This window comes from Haliotis rufescens, unplaced genomic scaffold (genome assembly GCF_023055435.1).
Source record: "Haliotis rufescens isolate VD_foot unplaced genomic scaffold, xgHalRufe1.0.p SCAF_129, whole genome shotgun sequence".
Classification (NCBI taxonomy): Eukaryota; Metazoa; Mollusca; class Gastropoda; order Lepetellida; family Haliotidae; genus Haliotis; species Haliotis rufescens.
The window spans coordinates 333,756-350,811 of NW_025963812.1; the positions used below are offsets into that span (position 1 = coordinate 333,756).

Sequence of the window (17,056 nt, forward strand, 5' to 3'; positions counted from 1 at the left end):
AGGGAGACAAATGTTTGTTGTTTAACGCCGCACTCAGCAATATTCCAGCTATATGACGGCGGTCTGTAAATAATCGAGTCTGGACCAGACAATCCAGTGATTGATATCATGAGCATCGATCCATGCAAAAGGGATACGATGACATGCATCAACCAAGTCAGCAAGCCTGACCACCCGATCCCGTTAGTCGCCTTTCACGACAAGCATAGTCGCCTTTTACAGCAAGCATGGGTTGCTGAAGACCTATTCTACCCCGGATCTTCACGGGTCCACCTGATCCTGAGAAACCTCTTACGACCAGCAAAGGTCATTGGTACTCGTTCTAACCCAGAACATCACAGGTGCCCTATTAAGTTGACTGTTACGACTAGCAATGGAGTGTTGGGACACGGCTTCCCACTCACTAGCCCTACCTTGTGGTCGCCTATGGCGATGGTTCCTTCCTGCAGGATACCTTCATGAATAGCACCTGTTATGTTTCTACTCAAAACAAGTCGTTGCACGTGTGCAATGTTATCTATGAAAACAGTGTCTGACCTGTATTGTTGCCCAGAATGGTGACCGCTCACACTGTCACTGTAGACAATACACCACAAGCATCTGCCAGACGTGCAGAATACACACAGGTGGTTCCCAATACGCAACATATAGAAGGGCGGACACAGACATAGCTACGTGTTAAAGAGGTTGGGTAAAATGGGGTTTAATGTCCACTTACCGTATTTGACGTAATAAGTGCCCAGGGCGCTCTCAAAATTAGAAATAGGGGGCTCTTATTGGAATATTATTTTGGTGAAAAAAAAACAGAGTTGAAAGTTCGTAAATTTCGTGGGTTATGCTGACAGCCTGAAATGTTTATATACGACACATATATTTTTCCAGGATTTAATTGCCCATAATTAAGGATGCATATAACACACGAGTGCATATTATACACGAATAAATAAGTCTTACATTGATCAATCGGAAGGGGTGCTAATTGAGATTGTTCACTACCCAATATATTAGCAAATACCGCCGTGGGCGCTTATTACGTCGAATAAGGTAACTCCACATTCAACATTATCACTTATGTGGTGATGTGCATGTGTGTATAATGTGTGTCTGTGTGGCTGCTGGTAGTGGCGAGACTAATGCCAGTTTTATAGTGCTAGCCCACTGAGATACCATAAATACTCCAATGAGATACCATGCCGCAGTGTAACATGAATACCCCACTCAGGCACAGTATACTGACTCCAAGCCGACTAGTCCTTGTTTAGCCCCTTAATGCCGAGCGTCAGGCAGGGTAACAACAAATAGCATCGTTAATGTCGTTTTGTATGATACGGCCAGGGATCGAACCCCGGACCAGCTGCTCTCCAGGCAGACACTGTATGTTCAAGAGTGATCAGCTGATATCTGCATGAGTGATAGCTAGACCATATTTTAGTTCATACAATCAAGTCTGGATCTGACAAACCTTTGACTGAACGTAAGAGCGTTGATCCATACCATGTGCATACTGTGTAACGACATTTTAGTAGGCTCTTATAACATGCATGAAGTTTTTAAATTTATTTTGGTTGTTTTTTAATGCAACACTCAGCAATATTACAGCTATATGACAGCAGTCTGGATAAGAGAATCCATTTATTGACATCATGAGCATCGACCTACTCAAATGGGATACGGTGACATGCATCAACCATGTCAGCGTGTCTTGTTAGTTGCTTCTCATGTCAAGTATTGGTTGCTGAAGATTTATTCTAACCTAGATCTTCACAGAGTTCATGAACTATGAAGTTATGCAGCCGCCACTTAATACCAACGGTAAACTAATGCTGTTGTGACACAAAAAAAACTTGTTGAATTTTCAAGTCATGTGATATTTCACAGGGACCATGCAAAAAGTATATTTTAAATTATACTAAAAACAGTTATTATTGACTTTTTCTACAATTTTCATATACCAAGGAAAGAGGAGTACCTCTTGCACCTATCACATCTAATCTTAAACAACATCGTCCAGATGGGAATGTTTCTGTTAACAACTGGAAAAAATGAAATTGAAATTTTGAGATGCCCCCCATATGAATGGCTATTCCCATTACCAAATATATCCTAGAGAAATCTAAAGGTGAAGGTCACCTAACTGTCCTTGAGAGTAACCCAAGGTCACACAAGTGGTTGTTGCATGCTATGCATTGTATAGGGTCACTATGACCCGGCTCATCAGACAAGGCCGTGCTGTGGCACGACTGGAGAATCAATCAGCTTTAACCTCCCCACAGTGTGGACATATTGTGCTGTTTTCACTTGCACTGTTACACTAGTAAGCTCTCAACTCAGTAGTTACACATCTTGAGACAATCACCTCAGTATCTCTACTGCCAACTGTGTGAGCATCTCTTACAATTATTGCTGACTTCACAAAATTCTTATTTCAATTTTAAGTAAGGAGACATACAATGAAAACTGTTTTCATTGGAATATGATAGATATTTTTCATTAACAGCACATAAACAATGTATTTAACATCTTGATATAGATGTATATAATATTTAAAAAATATTTAAATAAGTTTAAAAACTGAAATGCAAAACAGAAAATTATTTTTGGAACTTAGAATTGTTGAAAATTATGATCTAAATAATTATGTGAGAATAATTTTTTTAAATCAGAAAAAGCATGACCAGTTTCAGACTATATATAAACCACACTTGCCTTGAACCATTTCAAGACAGTTCTCTGATTTCAAGAGTATTTAGGTATTAAGACAAAAAAGAAATCTAAAACACAAATGAGTGTTGTTTTATGTTCCACACCCACCCCACACCCAAACCCCACGACACCCACCCACCCATGCACGCACGCACGCACGCACGCACGCACGCACACACACACACACATACTCACACATGCACACACACCCCACACCCAAACCCCACGACACCCACCCATCCATGCACGCACGCATACACACACACACATGCACACATACTCACACATGCACACACACCCCACACACGCACACACCACACACACTCACACATGCACACACACCATTATGCAACCCACTCATGGCCTGTGCTAAATACATTTGTCATCCTATCATGGCACAAAAATCTCCAGACAGAACCATACTTGCTGTCACTGTTACAGGACTAAAAAAAATTAAATTATTGTTGCTCAATGATTGACATTGATGTTTATGGAGAAATGTCACAGAGACAAGGTGAGTCAGCTCTACAGAAGGAGATAGCAGACAGATGCCTTGCTGAAAGAAACCGGCCACCATGCGAGACCAAGGGAGATAACTCTGCCTTGAATGTCACTCCAAAGAGGGTTCTTGTGACATGACATCACTGTGTTCATTCAACCCTTTCACACTCCCAGTTCCCAAATAGGGGATGTTATTAAAACTCATGGTAGATGGTGGATCTAAAATAATCACTCACTGAATATAGCCACGTTTCAAGTCTCAGTGGCATTGAGAAGTGATACACAAGGAAGAGAATTTATGGATGTCAACTTCTTTATTATGAGGAACACAATATTTCGGAGTATACGCTTACTCCTTCATCTGCCCAGTGCCTATTGCTTTGAGTATCGTCTGTGTTAATTATCCAGCTGGCCATTGCCATGTCCATTCTATTACCTATCAGAGCTAATTACCCTGTTTGTCCATTGTCCATTACAAATCAGTGATAATTTAAGTCCTCACTCCCAGTTGTCCATTCCTATCTCCTATCAAGAGCTAATTTACTGTTACCGTATTTGACATAATAAGCACCCAGGCGCTCTCAAAATCAGGGGGCTTTGGTGAAAAAAAACAGTGTTGAAGGATCGTAAATTTCATGGTTTATGCTGACAGCCTGAAATGTTTATATACGACAGATATATTTTTCCAGAATTAAATTGCCCATAATTAAGGGTGCATATAACACACCACTGTGTATTATAGACGAATAAATAAGTCTTGTGTACATTGATCAATCGGAAGGGGTGTTAAATGGGATTGTTCACAAGCCAATATATCAGCAAATATCGTCGTGGGCGCTTATTAGGTTGAATACGGTAAGTGTTGGCTTTCATTTGTCCATTCTAATCACCTATCAGCACCAATTAACTGTTGGCTTCCCTTAAGTTTTCACCTTTGTATTTACTTTTGTTGTCCTTCTGTATATATATATGTTCTCTGCATCCTAGCATACATTCACCTGATGAAGGAGTAAGCATATACTCCAAAATGTTGTGTTCTGTAATAAAGAAGTTGACATCCAAAAATTCTCTTCCTTATAGAGTAGTTGATACAATATTGACCATCATAAGTACTAGCTGTTATGAGCTCATTGTAATATAGCCCAGCTCAATGTCAGTCTTGTATGATGTACACACAAGAAAATACAGACTGTATGTGAACTTTGGCGTAGTATTGGGCGCCTATAAACATTACTTACAAACTGGCCTAGAAATTGGTCATACAAGTGGTGCCGAGTGAGTGAGTGAGTGAGTGAGTGAGTGAGTGAGTGAGAGTGATTGATTTGGTTGGTTGGTTGGTTGGTTTGTTGTTTAACGCCGCCCTCAGCAATATTCCAGCTATATGACAGCGGTCTGTAAAAGTGAGTGAGTGAGTGAGGTAGGTGAGTAAGTGAGTGAGTGAGTGAGTGAGGTGAGTGAGTGAGTGAGGTGAGTGAGGTGAGTGAGGTGTGTAAGTGAGTGAGTGAGGTGAGTGAGTGAGTGAGGTGAGTGAGGTGAGTGAGGTGTGTAAGTGAGTGAGTGAGGTGTGTAAGTGAGTGAAGTGAGGTAGGTGAGTGAGGTGAGTGAGTGAGTGAAGTGAGGTAGGTGAGTGAGTGAGTGAGGTGAGGTAGGTGAGTGAGTGAGTGAGGTGAGGTGAGGTGAGGTAGGTGAGTGAGTGAGTGAGTGAGTGAGTGAGTGTGTGAGTGAGTGAGTGAGTGAGGTGAGGTAGGTGAGTGAGGTGAGTGAGTGAGGTGAGGTGAGTGAGGTGAGGTAGGTGAGTGAGGTGAGTGAGTGAGTGAGGTGAGTGAGTGAATGAGGTGAGGTGAGTGAGTGAGTGAGGTGAGGTAGGTGAGTGAGTGAGTGAGTGAGGTGAGTGAGTGAGTGAGTGAGTGAGTGAGTGAGTGAGTGAGTGAGTGAGAGTGAGTGAGTGAGTGAGTGAGTGAGTGAGTAAGGTGAGTGAGTGAGTGAGTGAGGTGAGGTAGGTGAGTGAGTGAGTGAGGTGAGTGAGTGATTTGGTTGGTTTGTTGTTTAACGCCGCACTCAGCAATATTCCAGCTATATGACGGCGGTCTGTAAAAGTGAGTGAGTGAGTGAGTGAGTGAGTGAGTGAGTGTGTGAGTGTGAGTGAGCGAGTGAGCAAGCCTCTAATGGGCTTCAAATATTGTATCAATGTTGGTAATTGAACTTTGAACCACAAGGCTTTCCCAACCAACCATCAAAGGTATTGACTTGAGACTAAATAAACATATACAGAGTGATTAAGCTGAAGAAAAAAAACATATTCATCTCGTTTTTCTTTCAAATAAATACCATGGTCACAGAAAACGTAAAACAACGTTTCTGTTACTTTTACAATACATATTGCTGCAAGCAATAATATGTTGCTCAGACAATGATGACCAGAGTTGAAAAACATTTTGGAGTCATTTTCATATTTTAAGCTGTAGTTGGTTTGTTGTTTTACGCCGCACTCAGCAATATTCCAGCTATATGATGGCGGTCTGTAAATAATCAAGTCTGGACCAGACAATCCAGTGATTAATATCAGATCTAGTGGATAGAGCATCTCCCCAATGCGCATATGGTTGCTGGTTCGATCCCTGGCTTCATCATACCAAAAAATGCTACTTGTTATTTCATTAAGAGGATAGAGCAAGGACTGGTCAGTTTGGAGTCAGTATACAGTATTAGCCCCGTCTAGAACACAGGTACAAGCATGCAGACCCTCACTTCGTGTTTCAGTACAATAATCTTGAAAGTGACATTAAACCAATTTCCCTTCACGTACTCATTTATACAAAGTGTCACTCTCCATGGAGTGAGTGAGTGAGTGAGTTTGGTTTTATGCCGCTTTTAGCAATATTCCAGCAATATCACGGCGGGGACACCAGAAATGGGCTTCACACATTGTACCCAAGTCAGGATTCAAACCCGGGTCTTTGGCGTGACGAGCGAACGCTTTAACCACTAGGCTACCCGACCGCCCCTACTCTCCATGGACAAGTTCACAAGTGTTAATACTGAGGCTGGGACGATACACCAACTGTGCGATCTGATACATATCACGATACCTTGCTCACGATACTTACATGTGCTCTTATCTCTGGTGTGTAAGCCATCTGTTTCAAAGACAGAATAGCCAAAAAACTGGCACACTGACAATTTACTAGTGGCAGTGTCGAGTATGGCGCACCGGATAAAATTATTTATGTTTCACTTCTAATTTTCACTACTAATTAGTGTTTGGTGTAACGTTTATTAAAGCAAATAAGGTATGAATCGATATGTCTTCCTTTGCGACTGTGATCGACACTTGTATCAAGATAAAAAAACCTTGATACACAAATGCATTGATGTATCTTCCCACTACCAGTTAATACATCACTCTGGGTACATGCAACATGCACAGGAACACAGAACACACAGCATGGTTATCAACAATAAGTCAGGAAAGTCTCAATATCATTCAAATCAGATCTTAGTTCTCGCTACCGCTTAACAAAGATCTGAGGACATCCCATTAAGGGTCACGTCAGAACAGCCTTTCATCCAACCAATCAGAGCGTCGCTTACCAGATCATGAAAGTGACAGTCGGAATTTGTTTTCTAATCATGCAACCACGAAAAATTTAACAAGGGGTATTCCGAACGACAGTTACGGGTTTTATGATCATATCCATACAATCTAGGCCATCTATAAGCCATTCCAGAATTTTCTTCTTATCAGTTTTAATTTTTTTAATCAAGAATACGTCAAAATATGTTTTGAAGCGTTGTCACCAGTTTGAAACTAGTGTCGTAAAGCTCAAGAAAGCTGCCTTCTGATTGGCTAATGTCGATTTCTTGTCAGTCATTTCATTGGTCTGTCAAAATTCGCGTCGTTCTGACGTGACCTGTAATGGGATGTCCTCAAACTTTGTTTAGCGGTAGCGAGAACTAAGATCTGATTTTAATGAGATTGGGAAAGTCTTCAATAATGGAAAAAGGGATCTTCAACAGAAGGACTTGATAAACTGAAATAAACCATATTTATCATCCAAATCTGGCCTCCACAGGAGATATTGCTTGGGTCAGACCAACCCAGGAGATATTGCTAAAAAAAATTTACATGCTTTGTACACCATTGTGATGTCATCAGTCATGATGATGTCACAGTCAAATGACATAAATAATCTCTCCGCAGTTGAAAAATGAAAAACTTGGAGGATTGATTTTGGATGATAAATAAAATATTCCGAGTGTCTTTAGATATAAAATATGTCAACACTTGTCAATAAAAGTTTAAAACGCCTCAGCAAGCATTTGAGTTTAAAACTTCCACGGACTTGTTGATAGATTTGACATCAAATAACACTCGGTTGAGATTCTCTCTATATATTTGTATTTTGCTTTCATATACTGCCAGAATGCCAAGTTATAATGATATGCGATTACAAACAAACAGTGTGTGTCAGCCATTTTCAAACTTACCAACAAAGTGTTATTAATAATATTGCCATTTTCATCCTCAATATCGACTGGGTGGGACCCATGACCTACGTCAGTCTCAAGGTCATCCAGGTCTTTAGCACCATGGCAACCACCAGAGCCCTCTAGTGACTCATCAGTTGAACCAGCCTCATCTTTGACAGGGGTGTCGTCAACAGTGAGGGTTGATTCTAATTCGCTAGCAGAATAGAGATCCTTTGGTGGACCGTCGGGGTCAATTTGGGATAAAGGTGCTTCAGTATAATGTGTTTCTATGCTCATGTATGATCTAACTGGCTCGGATGAAATCTCTACAACACAAGGACCAGGGCCGCCATTGCTATCCCATGATCCCTCAGGATGGTGTGTTGCATCGTGGGAAGGAGGGGCATAGAAGACTTGGTCCAGTGTTGGTGGAACGTAAGGAAAGACAACTTGATAGGTGGGTTGTGAATGGGATTCGGAGACGGGATGAGATGTTTCGTGTTGTTTTGATGACACGTACTCAAACCGTAAAAACGGCGTCTGTAAACAAACAGAGCGAGCTGCAATGCCATTTCGTTTCCCTGGAGGATATAATCACATTACCAAAGGGGAAAAATTGCATATGAAACATCGCTGGCAGTTGTTGTTTTTTCATCTTGGAGTAAATCAATTCATCTCATTTTGAATGTTTGTTTGTTTTGTTTGTTTGTTTGTTGTTTAACGCTGCACTCAGCAATATTCCAGCTATATGACGGCGGTCTGTAAAATCATCGAGTCTGGACCAGACAATCCAGTGATTGACATCATTAGCATCGATCCACGCAATTGGGATCGATGACCTATATCAACCAAGTCAGCAAGCCTGACCACCCGATCCTGTTAGTCGCCTTTTACGACAAGCATAGTCGCCTTTTACAGCAAGCATGGGCTGCTGAAGACTTATTCTACCCCGGAATCTTCACGGGTCTCATTTTGAATGGGTTGAGGGAAATTATGAAAGAGGTTGGAAACAATTGGGGTCAGTTGTTAAAAAGGAAGAACCTAAACAGAAGCAGGAGACTAAGTATATTGAAAAACAACATCAAACTACAACACTGTTAACCCTTTCAAACATGCCAGGAAGTGGACTCAAACCAGTCAAGAAATGTCAGGCTTTTTAAAATCGAGCATAATTTGTTCTCAATTTCATTCAAATCAGATCTTAGCTATCAGATCTCGCTATCACTAAACAAAGATTGGTTTTCTAAACGACAGATATACAATCATGGACATCAATTAGACAATCCCGAATTTCCGTTTGTTAAGTTTTCAATTTTACAATCAATAGTTTTCAAAGCGTAGTCTGGAATGGAAGTTGCAAGACTGGTTCCCGGATCCTCTGTTTAGTGTCGCTGCTACCACTTCCCGCAGGAACGAATGGGAGCCAGTCTAAGAACTCGCCAGTTTGAAAGTAGTGCCGAAAAGCTTAAGAAAGCTGCTTTCTGATTAGCTAATGTCAACTTCTTGTTTGTCATTTCATTGGTCGGTCAAAGTGACCCACAATGGAATGCCCTCAGATCTTTGTTTTAATAGTTTCCTACTATCACTTTCCTGATCTTGTAAGCAACACTCTGATTGGTCGGATGAAAGGTCGATCGGATATGACCCGTAATGAGATGTCCTCAAATCTTCGGTTAGCGATAGCAAGAACTGAGATCTGACTTTAATGAGATTAAATTTGTTCCAGGTAGCAACATGGCACCACTGTATACCATGGTATACAAAATAGATATTGGGAGATTTTGATGTTAACATCCCAAACTTAAATTTGGAACAGATCTTGGCAAGGGAAGGGTTAACATACTTCACTATATATATGTTACAACATTGCACAACATCAACATGAATCAACAACTTTTTCACAACAACTGAAAAAAAAAGACGTCTAATTTTGCAAGTATTACAATTTCTACACTATTCCACTAATTGTAGGATTTCCGAATGATGAAATGTTATGAATATGGTACGTCTTTCTTTCTTCAGTAAAATTCGTTTTGATTAGTCTGTTAATTCAACTCTGTACCCTTGTTTAGAAAAAGAAAGGTTTAGAGTTATCTCCCTTCAAACAAGAACAAGTTTAATGTTTAACCCCTGGGACGAATGTCCTAACAAAATAAAAACGTGGGATGAAAGCCTGTAGTGAGCATAACGAAGACAACCCTTGGAACATAGGCAGGGCAAACCGAGAGTTAAACCTATGATCATAGGCTCCTGACAAGCCAAAGGGACACAACTCTGCTCAGTGAATTGTGGCGCCTGCAACAACAGGGTCACCTGTGCCCTCTACACTTGTCTGTAGACATACACTGAATGTTCTTCAGAACATGCTGGCCCAAACTATCACCGCAATCCTTTCCCCTAAAGCACTCACCAGCCACACCACATCACAAGATTTCTCCCTTCACAAGAGTATCACTGTCTTCAACAGAGTGAATGATTTGTTTGAGATTAACATAAGCATCGATCTATGTAATTGGGGGTCGATTACATACATCGCCCAAGTCAGCGGCCTGACCACCTGATCCTGTTTGCTGCCTCTATCAAGAAGAATAAACTGCTGAAGACCCGGGTCTTCACAAGTCCTGTGTTACGTACATGATTGATGATTAATAGGGCTGGGACGACACCAACTGTGCGATCCGATATGTATCATGATACCTTGTTCACGATCCGATACGTATCATGATACTTGTATCTGCTCTTATCTGCGGCGTTTAAGCCATCTTTTCATAGACAGGATGGTCAAATACCTGGCACACTGACGATTTACAGTTGGTAGTGTCAAGTATGGTGCAATGGATAAAAATATTGACTTTTTCATTACTCATTTTCACTACTAATTAGTGTTTGGTGTAACAGCCACTAAAGTAAACATTTAGGGAATGAGTCGATATGTTTTACTTTGTGTGCGAAAATATCGTGATCCACCGATGCCTAGTTGTATTGTCCAACCACTACTGACTAATACACAATGTCAGTATGTACAATGAGTGAATGAGTGAATGAGTGAATGTGTGAGTGAGTGAGTGAGTGAGTGAGTGAGTGAGTGGATGAGTGAATGAGTGAGTGGATGAGTGAGTGAGTGGATGAGTGAGTGAGTGGATGAGTGAATGAGTGAGTGGATGAGTGAGTGAGTGGATGAGTGAGTGAGTGAGTGGATGAGTGAGTGAGTGGATGAGTGAATGAGTGAGTGGATGAGTGAGTGAGTGAGTGGATGAGTGAATGAGTGAGTGAGTGAGTGAATGAGTGGATGAGTGAGTGAGTGAGTGGATGAGGGAATGTGTGAGTGAGTGAGTGAGTGAGTGAGTGAGTGAGGGAATGAGTGAGTGAGTGAGTGAGTTGGGTTTAACGCCGCTTTTAACAGTATTCCAGTTATATCACGGCGTGTCAGCTTAATGTGGGAGGAAAGCCCGAAGTGATGCAGGTCTCAGACATTTACCACTTCGGTGAAACCCACGAGCACGGGTATGGTGCTGACAAACCTAGAAACATAATCGGGGCGAACCGGGATTCGAACCCACAATCATAGGTTTCTGGCGTGCCCAAGGGACGCAACTCTGCATAGCGAATCGCGGCGCCTTAGACGACTGGGCCACCCGTGCCCCCCGAGTGAGGGAATGAGTGAATGAGTGAATGAGTGAGTGAGTGAATGAGGGAATGAGTGAATGTTGTCTGATGGCATAGTCAGCAATAGTCAATGAGTCTGGACCAGGGAAAACTAGTGACTGAATATGAGGAACAAGTCCGACTACTTGATTCTCAGTGACCAGTGTTCAAAATTAAGGTGTTGCCGGGGTCCCTGAAGTAGTGGAACCTGGCGCCTCCATAACCTAGAACTCCTCACATTTGAGTTAAGACAAGACCCTCTTGATGCTGATTCTTAATTCTGAACACTGCAAGTGTTGTGTAGAAATCTACCCATGATGCAGTGGTGTTGTGTAGAAATCTACCCATGATGCAGTGCTGTTGTGTAGAATCTACCCATGATGCAGTGCTGTTATGTAGAAATCTACCCATGATGCAGTGCTGTTATGTAGAAATCTACCCATGATGTAGTGCTGTTATGTAGAAATCTACCCATGATGCAGTGTTGTGTCAAAGTTATGTAGAAATGTGCAGTAAGACATGTGAATCCAAGACAATATACGCCTGGCCAGTGTGTTCTGATAGCTAGAGAAGAGTGGATATCTGGTGTTATTGCAGAACGAACAGAAGTAGATATATATTTCTGAAGCTAGAAGATATATGTCCCTAATACAGGAATAGTCAACTTACCGATGAGACACTCTGCAGCAATAACAAAAAAACAATCAAGTGATGATCAGATGATATTAATTGAAAAAAGAAAGAAAAAATTACCAAATATTTTCCCTCGAATTTGCATGAAAATGATTTGATGCTGCCTTTAGCAATATTCCAGCAATATCATGATGGGGGACACCAGAAATAGGCTTCACATTGTACCCATGTGGGGAATTGAACCAGTGCCATCGGTGTGTCAAGTTAACGCTTTAACCACTAGGTAACATCACTGCTCTCTTTGACTTTGAAAGCCACTCCATGCTCAGGCTAGACTTTATATTTTCTCAGCTCACTGAAGTGTGTGAAAAGTCTGGGGCTGATTTCACAAAAGAACATTTTTGTTCATGGTGTCTGAGCATAGGGCGATGTCTGTTTGTTGTTTAATGCCACACTCAGCAATATTCCAGCTATGTGACATACACAAACCTTTACAATGAGCCTGAATAGCAGACCACGTTAGTCGCCTCCATGAGTGAGTGAGTGAGTTGGGTTTAACGCCGCTTTTAACAGTATTCCAGTTATATCATGGCGTGTCAGCTTAATGTGGGAGGAAAGCCCGAAGTGATGCGGGTCTCAGACGTTTACCACTTCGGTGAAACCCACGAGCACGGGTATGGTGCTGACAAACCTAGAAACATAATCGGGGCGAAACGGGATTCGAACCCACAATCATAGGTTTCTGGTGTGCCCAAGGGACGCAACTCTGCACAGCGAAACGCGGCGCCTTAGACGACTGGGCCACAAGTGCCCCCTAGTCGCCTCCATGGGTTGCTGAAGATCAATTCGAACCAGGAATACCAAAGATCTAGGACAGTCGTATCACTAAGATCGCTTCGAATACGTTGTTCTCAACCCAATTATTGCACTAATCTCACCAAACATTACTTAACGTGATGGAAACAACCCAGACCTTTCTCTACATTCCCCGACAATGTGCATCAACATTTCAAGCAGTTAACATCTACAACATGTACAAATCCTTTCGAAAAAATCATAAATAAAAAATATAAATATAAAATAAAAAATATATAAATATAAAAAAATACCAGAACTCTCATCCCACAGTTATGTGCATATTCATGAAAACCCCTGCAGGGCCTCTATGGGTGCCTATGACCGTACATAAATGACATGCCGATGACCTACCGCACTGGGGTCCAGTAAGGGTTGCACTGTCTGCATGAATAAACTCCACCATATTTGGAGAAATTCCTGGCTGTGTCCAGTGCCTGGAAGGGGCATCACTTCACCGGTAGACGTGTTGAAAGCATGGTGCCATGGTTTCACGGCACCGATAAAATGAACTATCTTCACACGGTCTTTAAATCTGAATAGAAAGATAGTGATGTGAAACTGCAGCGTTAGAAATTGGCACTAGTCCTTTAGTCCTTGCCCCAAACTGCCGAACAGTTAAGATATCGTAAGGACTAGGGGACGAAAACAGGAAGTTTCTATCACTGGAACATGTTTTTCTTGTGAATATTTTACAACAATCTGCCTATGTATGGGTGGCCTGTATTGGAGATGGTGTGAGCAGATCAGCCTTCTCTTGGCATGAAGACAATCTAATCTGATGCAGATCTTTTAGTCTTTTGTTTGTTGTTTAACGCCGCACTCAGCAATATTCAAGCTAAAAGATGGCGGTCTGTAAATAATCGAGTCTTGATGAAACAAACAAGAGATTGACATCATGAGCATCAATCAACGCAATTGGGATACGATGACATGCATCAACCAAGTCAGTGAACCTGATCATTCGATCCCGTTAGTAGCCTCTTACGACAAGCATGGGTTGCTAAAGACCAATTCTAACCCGGATCTTGACGGGGATGATTGTGAAATGAGTGTGATGACACACATTTGTTTGTGTTTGTTTATTCCAGTTAAACATTATAAATAAGGTGAGGTGAAATGGGGTTTAACATCGCGTCCAAGATTATTGCACTTATATAGCGACAACAACAAGTACCATCTTTTAACATCTTTTGGTATGACGTGGTCGGGGATCGAACCCCGGACCTTCCGCTCTCCGCACTTGTATAGCAGACGAGTCAATGTTCATCATGTGACAAGTCAAGACTGATTATGTGACAAGTCAATATTCAAGGTCAGTGTCAATCACATGATTTTGGGGTCGACATTGAAATGCACTGTTTCGTCACATGGTACGAATTAACCAATGGACTTGCAAGATTATTAATAGAGATATAACACTTGACTAAAATGTAGGCTAGTGGACACACTTGCTGCAGGAAGAGCGTGAGTTGGGTTTAACTCCGTTTTTAACAGTATTTCTGTCATATCGCGGCGTGTCAGCTTAATTTGGGAGGAAAGCCCGAAGTGATGCAGGTTTACCACTTCGGTGAAACCCAGGAGCACGGGTATGGTGCTGACAAACCTAGAAACATAATCGGGGTAAACCAGGATTCAAACCCATAATCATAGGTTTCTGGCGTGCCTAAGGGACGCAACTCCGACAGCGAATCACGGCCCCTTAGACGACTGGGCAACCCGTGCCCCCGCCGCGGGAAGAATATACGGCTATGGTTGACAAACTTACTGTGTAAATGCTGGTAGGTAGCTGTAGAACGCCTGAGACACAACGTTGTAGATAAAGGGAAGGTGCTTCGCTATATCCTGTGTCGCCCAGTCATGGAAATACAGATTTAATAGACCTTGGTCACCGCCTGGAAACAAAATGGAAATAATCTCTTATTGCCTCTTATGACAATTATGTTACACCAAGGTGAGGTGAAATTGGGTTTAACGTCGCGACCGAGATTATTGCATTTATATAGCGACGTGCATGCAAATGTATGTGTGTGTGTGTGGCTGCTTGTACTAGTCCGGACTGATGCCGATTTATAGTGCTAGCTCACTGAGATACCATGCCGCAGTTTAACATGAATACCCCACTCAGACACAGTATACTGACTCCGAGCCGACCAGTCCTTGTTTTAGCCCCTTAATGCCGAGCGCCAGACTGGGTAACAACAAGTACCATCTTTAATGTCTTTTGGTATGACGCAGCCAGGGATCGAACCCCGGACCTTCCGCTCTCCTGGCAGACGCTCTACCACAAGACCACGGAGGCGGTCCATGTTACACCAGGGATTTGTCAGACTGAATGGAGTTCTACACAGCACATTATTCTCACATCGTGGATATATTGCTGTGCTGCCATTGCTGCCACTACAAGTCTTTTTTAATTGTTGCTTAATGCCGCACTCAGCAATATTCCAGCTACATGACGGCCGTCTGTAAATAATCGAATCTGGACCAGACAATCCAGTGATTGACATCATGAGCATCGATCCGAGCAATAAGATAGTACTATCGAAGCAATATCTGTGGATTTTCTTTTGTGAAAACCCAAATTTCCAAATCAAGGTGGTAAAGAAATGTAGTCGAGATGTTTTAGAAAACTGACATCTGATTGTCAGAATGAAGGAAGTTATATATGTCATATTATTTTCATATTATTGATATAGTATCACTGTGGAGAGATTTGCAACACCCTATTAATTCATTACTGCTAGTACATCTAGTCGGGGATTACAGTTGTGGTCACTGTTTGAAATAATTATAAAACCCAACAAGAAAGTTGGGTCTTCAGAGTTACCTGCCCACAGTCAGACATTATAAATCGCTTCTTGATTAAGTTGAAATAATGCTTACAATTACTTGAGAATCTACAAGGAGTTACAATTAAACTGAATACATAAGTTGGCTGAAAATTATCTGCCAGACAGTCGGGCAGACAGAGGAAAATTTCATGCAGCCCGACAGAAAAGTTACCAGCCACGAGCAGGCAGGCAGTCAGTTATTTTGGACACTAATTGTGGTGCAGGTTAAAGATGTCTAACATCTTGATGATCGTCAAATCCTGGTATGGGTAAGGGAGGCAACTCATTGCTGACTGTAACAAAGGTGACAAGAGAATAAACAAATCAATCCTACTTACCATCGAAAGTTCCCTGCGTCATCGCAAACTGTACAAGAGCACAATATGTTTCCAAACTGGGTACCAGCACGAAAACACCGGAGTTAAAACAGTCGGGCCAACCTGCATCGGGGGCTGCTGAGAGCTCGTCGCGGTCGAACAATTCATCAACATTTTGTAGTACCTGAAACATCATCACCATCGTCATCATTAAAAACATCTTCATCTGCATCAAAACCATCAACACCTCAACTGTACACGACTTGGAGCAATATCATTGTCGTGTAATGATAGCCAGAAGGTGAGAGCTACTGGGAGAGCAAGAAAGTGAGTGCTACTGAGAGAGCAAGAAAGTGCGTACTAGTGAGAGAGCAAGAAAGTGAGAGCTATTGAGAGTGAAACAAAGGGAGAGCTATTGAGAGAGCAAGAAAGTGAGAGCTACTGGGAGAGCAAGAAAGTGAGAGCTATTGGGAGAGCAAGAAAGTGAGAGCTATTGGGAGAGCAAGAAAGTGAGAGCTATTGGGAGAGCAAGAAAGTGACAGCTATTGAGAGAGCAAGAAAGTGAGAGCTACTGGGAGAGCAAGAAAGTGGGAGCTATTGGGAGAGCAAGAAAGTGACAGCTATTGAGAGAGCAAGAAAGTGAGAGCTATTGGGAGAGCAAGAAAGTGAGAGCTATTGAGAGAGCAAGAAAGTGAGAGCTATTGGGAGAGCAAGAAAGTGAGAGCTATTGGGAGAGCAAGAAAGTGAGAGCTACTGAGAGAGCAAGAAAGTGAGAGCTATTGAGAGAGCAAGAAAGTGAGAGCTATTGGGAGAGCAAGAAAGTGAGAGCTATTGAGAGAGCAAGAAAGTGAGAGCTATTGGGAGAGCAAGAAAGTGAGAGCTATTGAGAGAGCAAGAAAGTGAGAGCTATTGAGAGAGCAAGAAAGTGAGAGCTATTGAGAGAGCAAGAAAGTGAGAGCTATTGAGAGAGCAAGAAAGTGAGAGCTATTGGGAGAGCAAGAAAGTGAGAGCTATTGGGAGAGCAAGAAAGTGAGAGCTATTGAGAGAGCATAAAAGCAACAGCATGAGTGAGAGCAAGAAAGCAAGATCCACATAATC

General features: G+C 42.0%; 1 protein-coding gene across 4 annotated transcripts in view; it reads right to left on the reverse strand.

The window, feature by feature from the left end:
• Nucleotides 1-17,056, reverse strand: part of LOC124110906 (glycogenin-1-like) — a 53,997-nt gene that overhangs the window by 14,583 nt on the left and 22,358 nt on the right. The window contains exons 4-8 of one of the 4 annotated variants that reach the window (XM_046470375.2): nt 15,980-16,142; nt 14,576-14,702; nt 13,162-13,342; nt 11,989-12,000; nt 7,693-8,214 (exon numbers count right to left, since the gene is read on the reverse strand). In XM_046470375.2, the coding sequence (XP_046326331.2) occupies nt 7,693-8,214; nt 11,989-12,000; nt 13,162-13,342; nt 14,576-14,702; nt 15,980-16,142 (1,005 nt within the window). The remainder of the gene's footprint in view (nt 1-7,692; nt 8,215-11,988; nt 12,001-13,161; nt 13,343-14,575; nt 14,703-15,979; nt 16,143-17,056) is intronic. The other 3 variants (XM_046470376.2, XM_046470378.2, XM_046470379.2) reach the window with 3 other exon arrangements.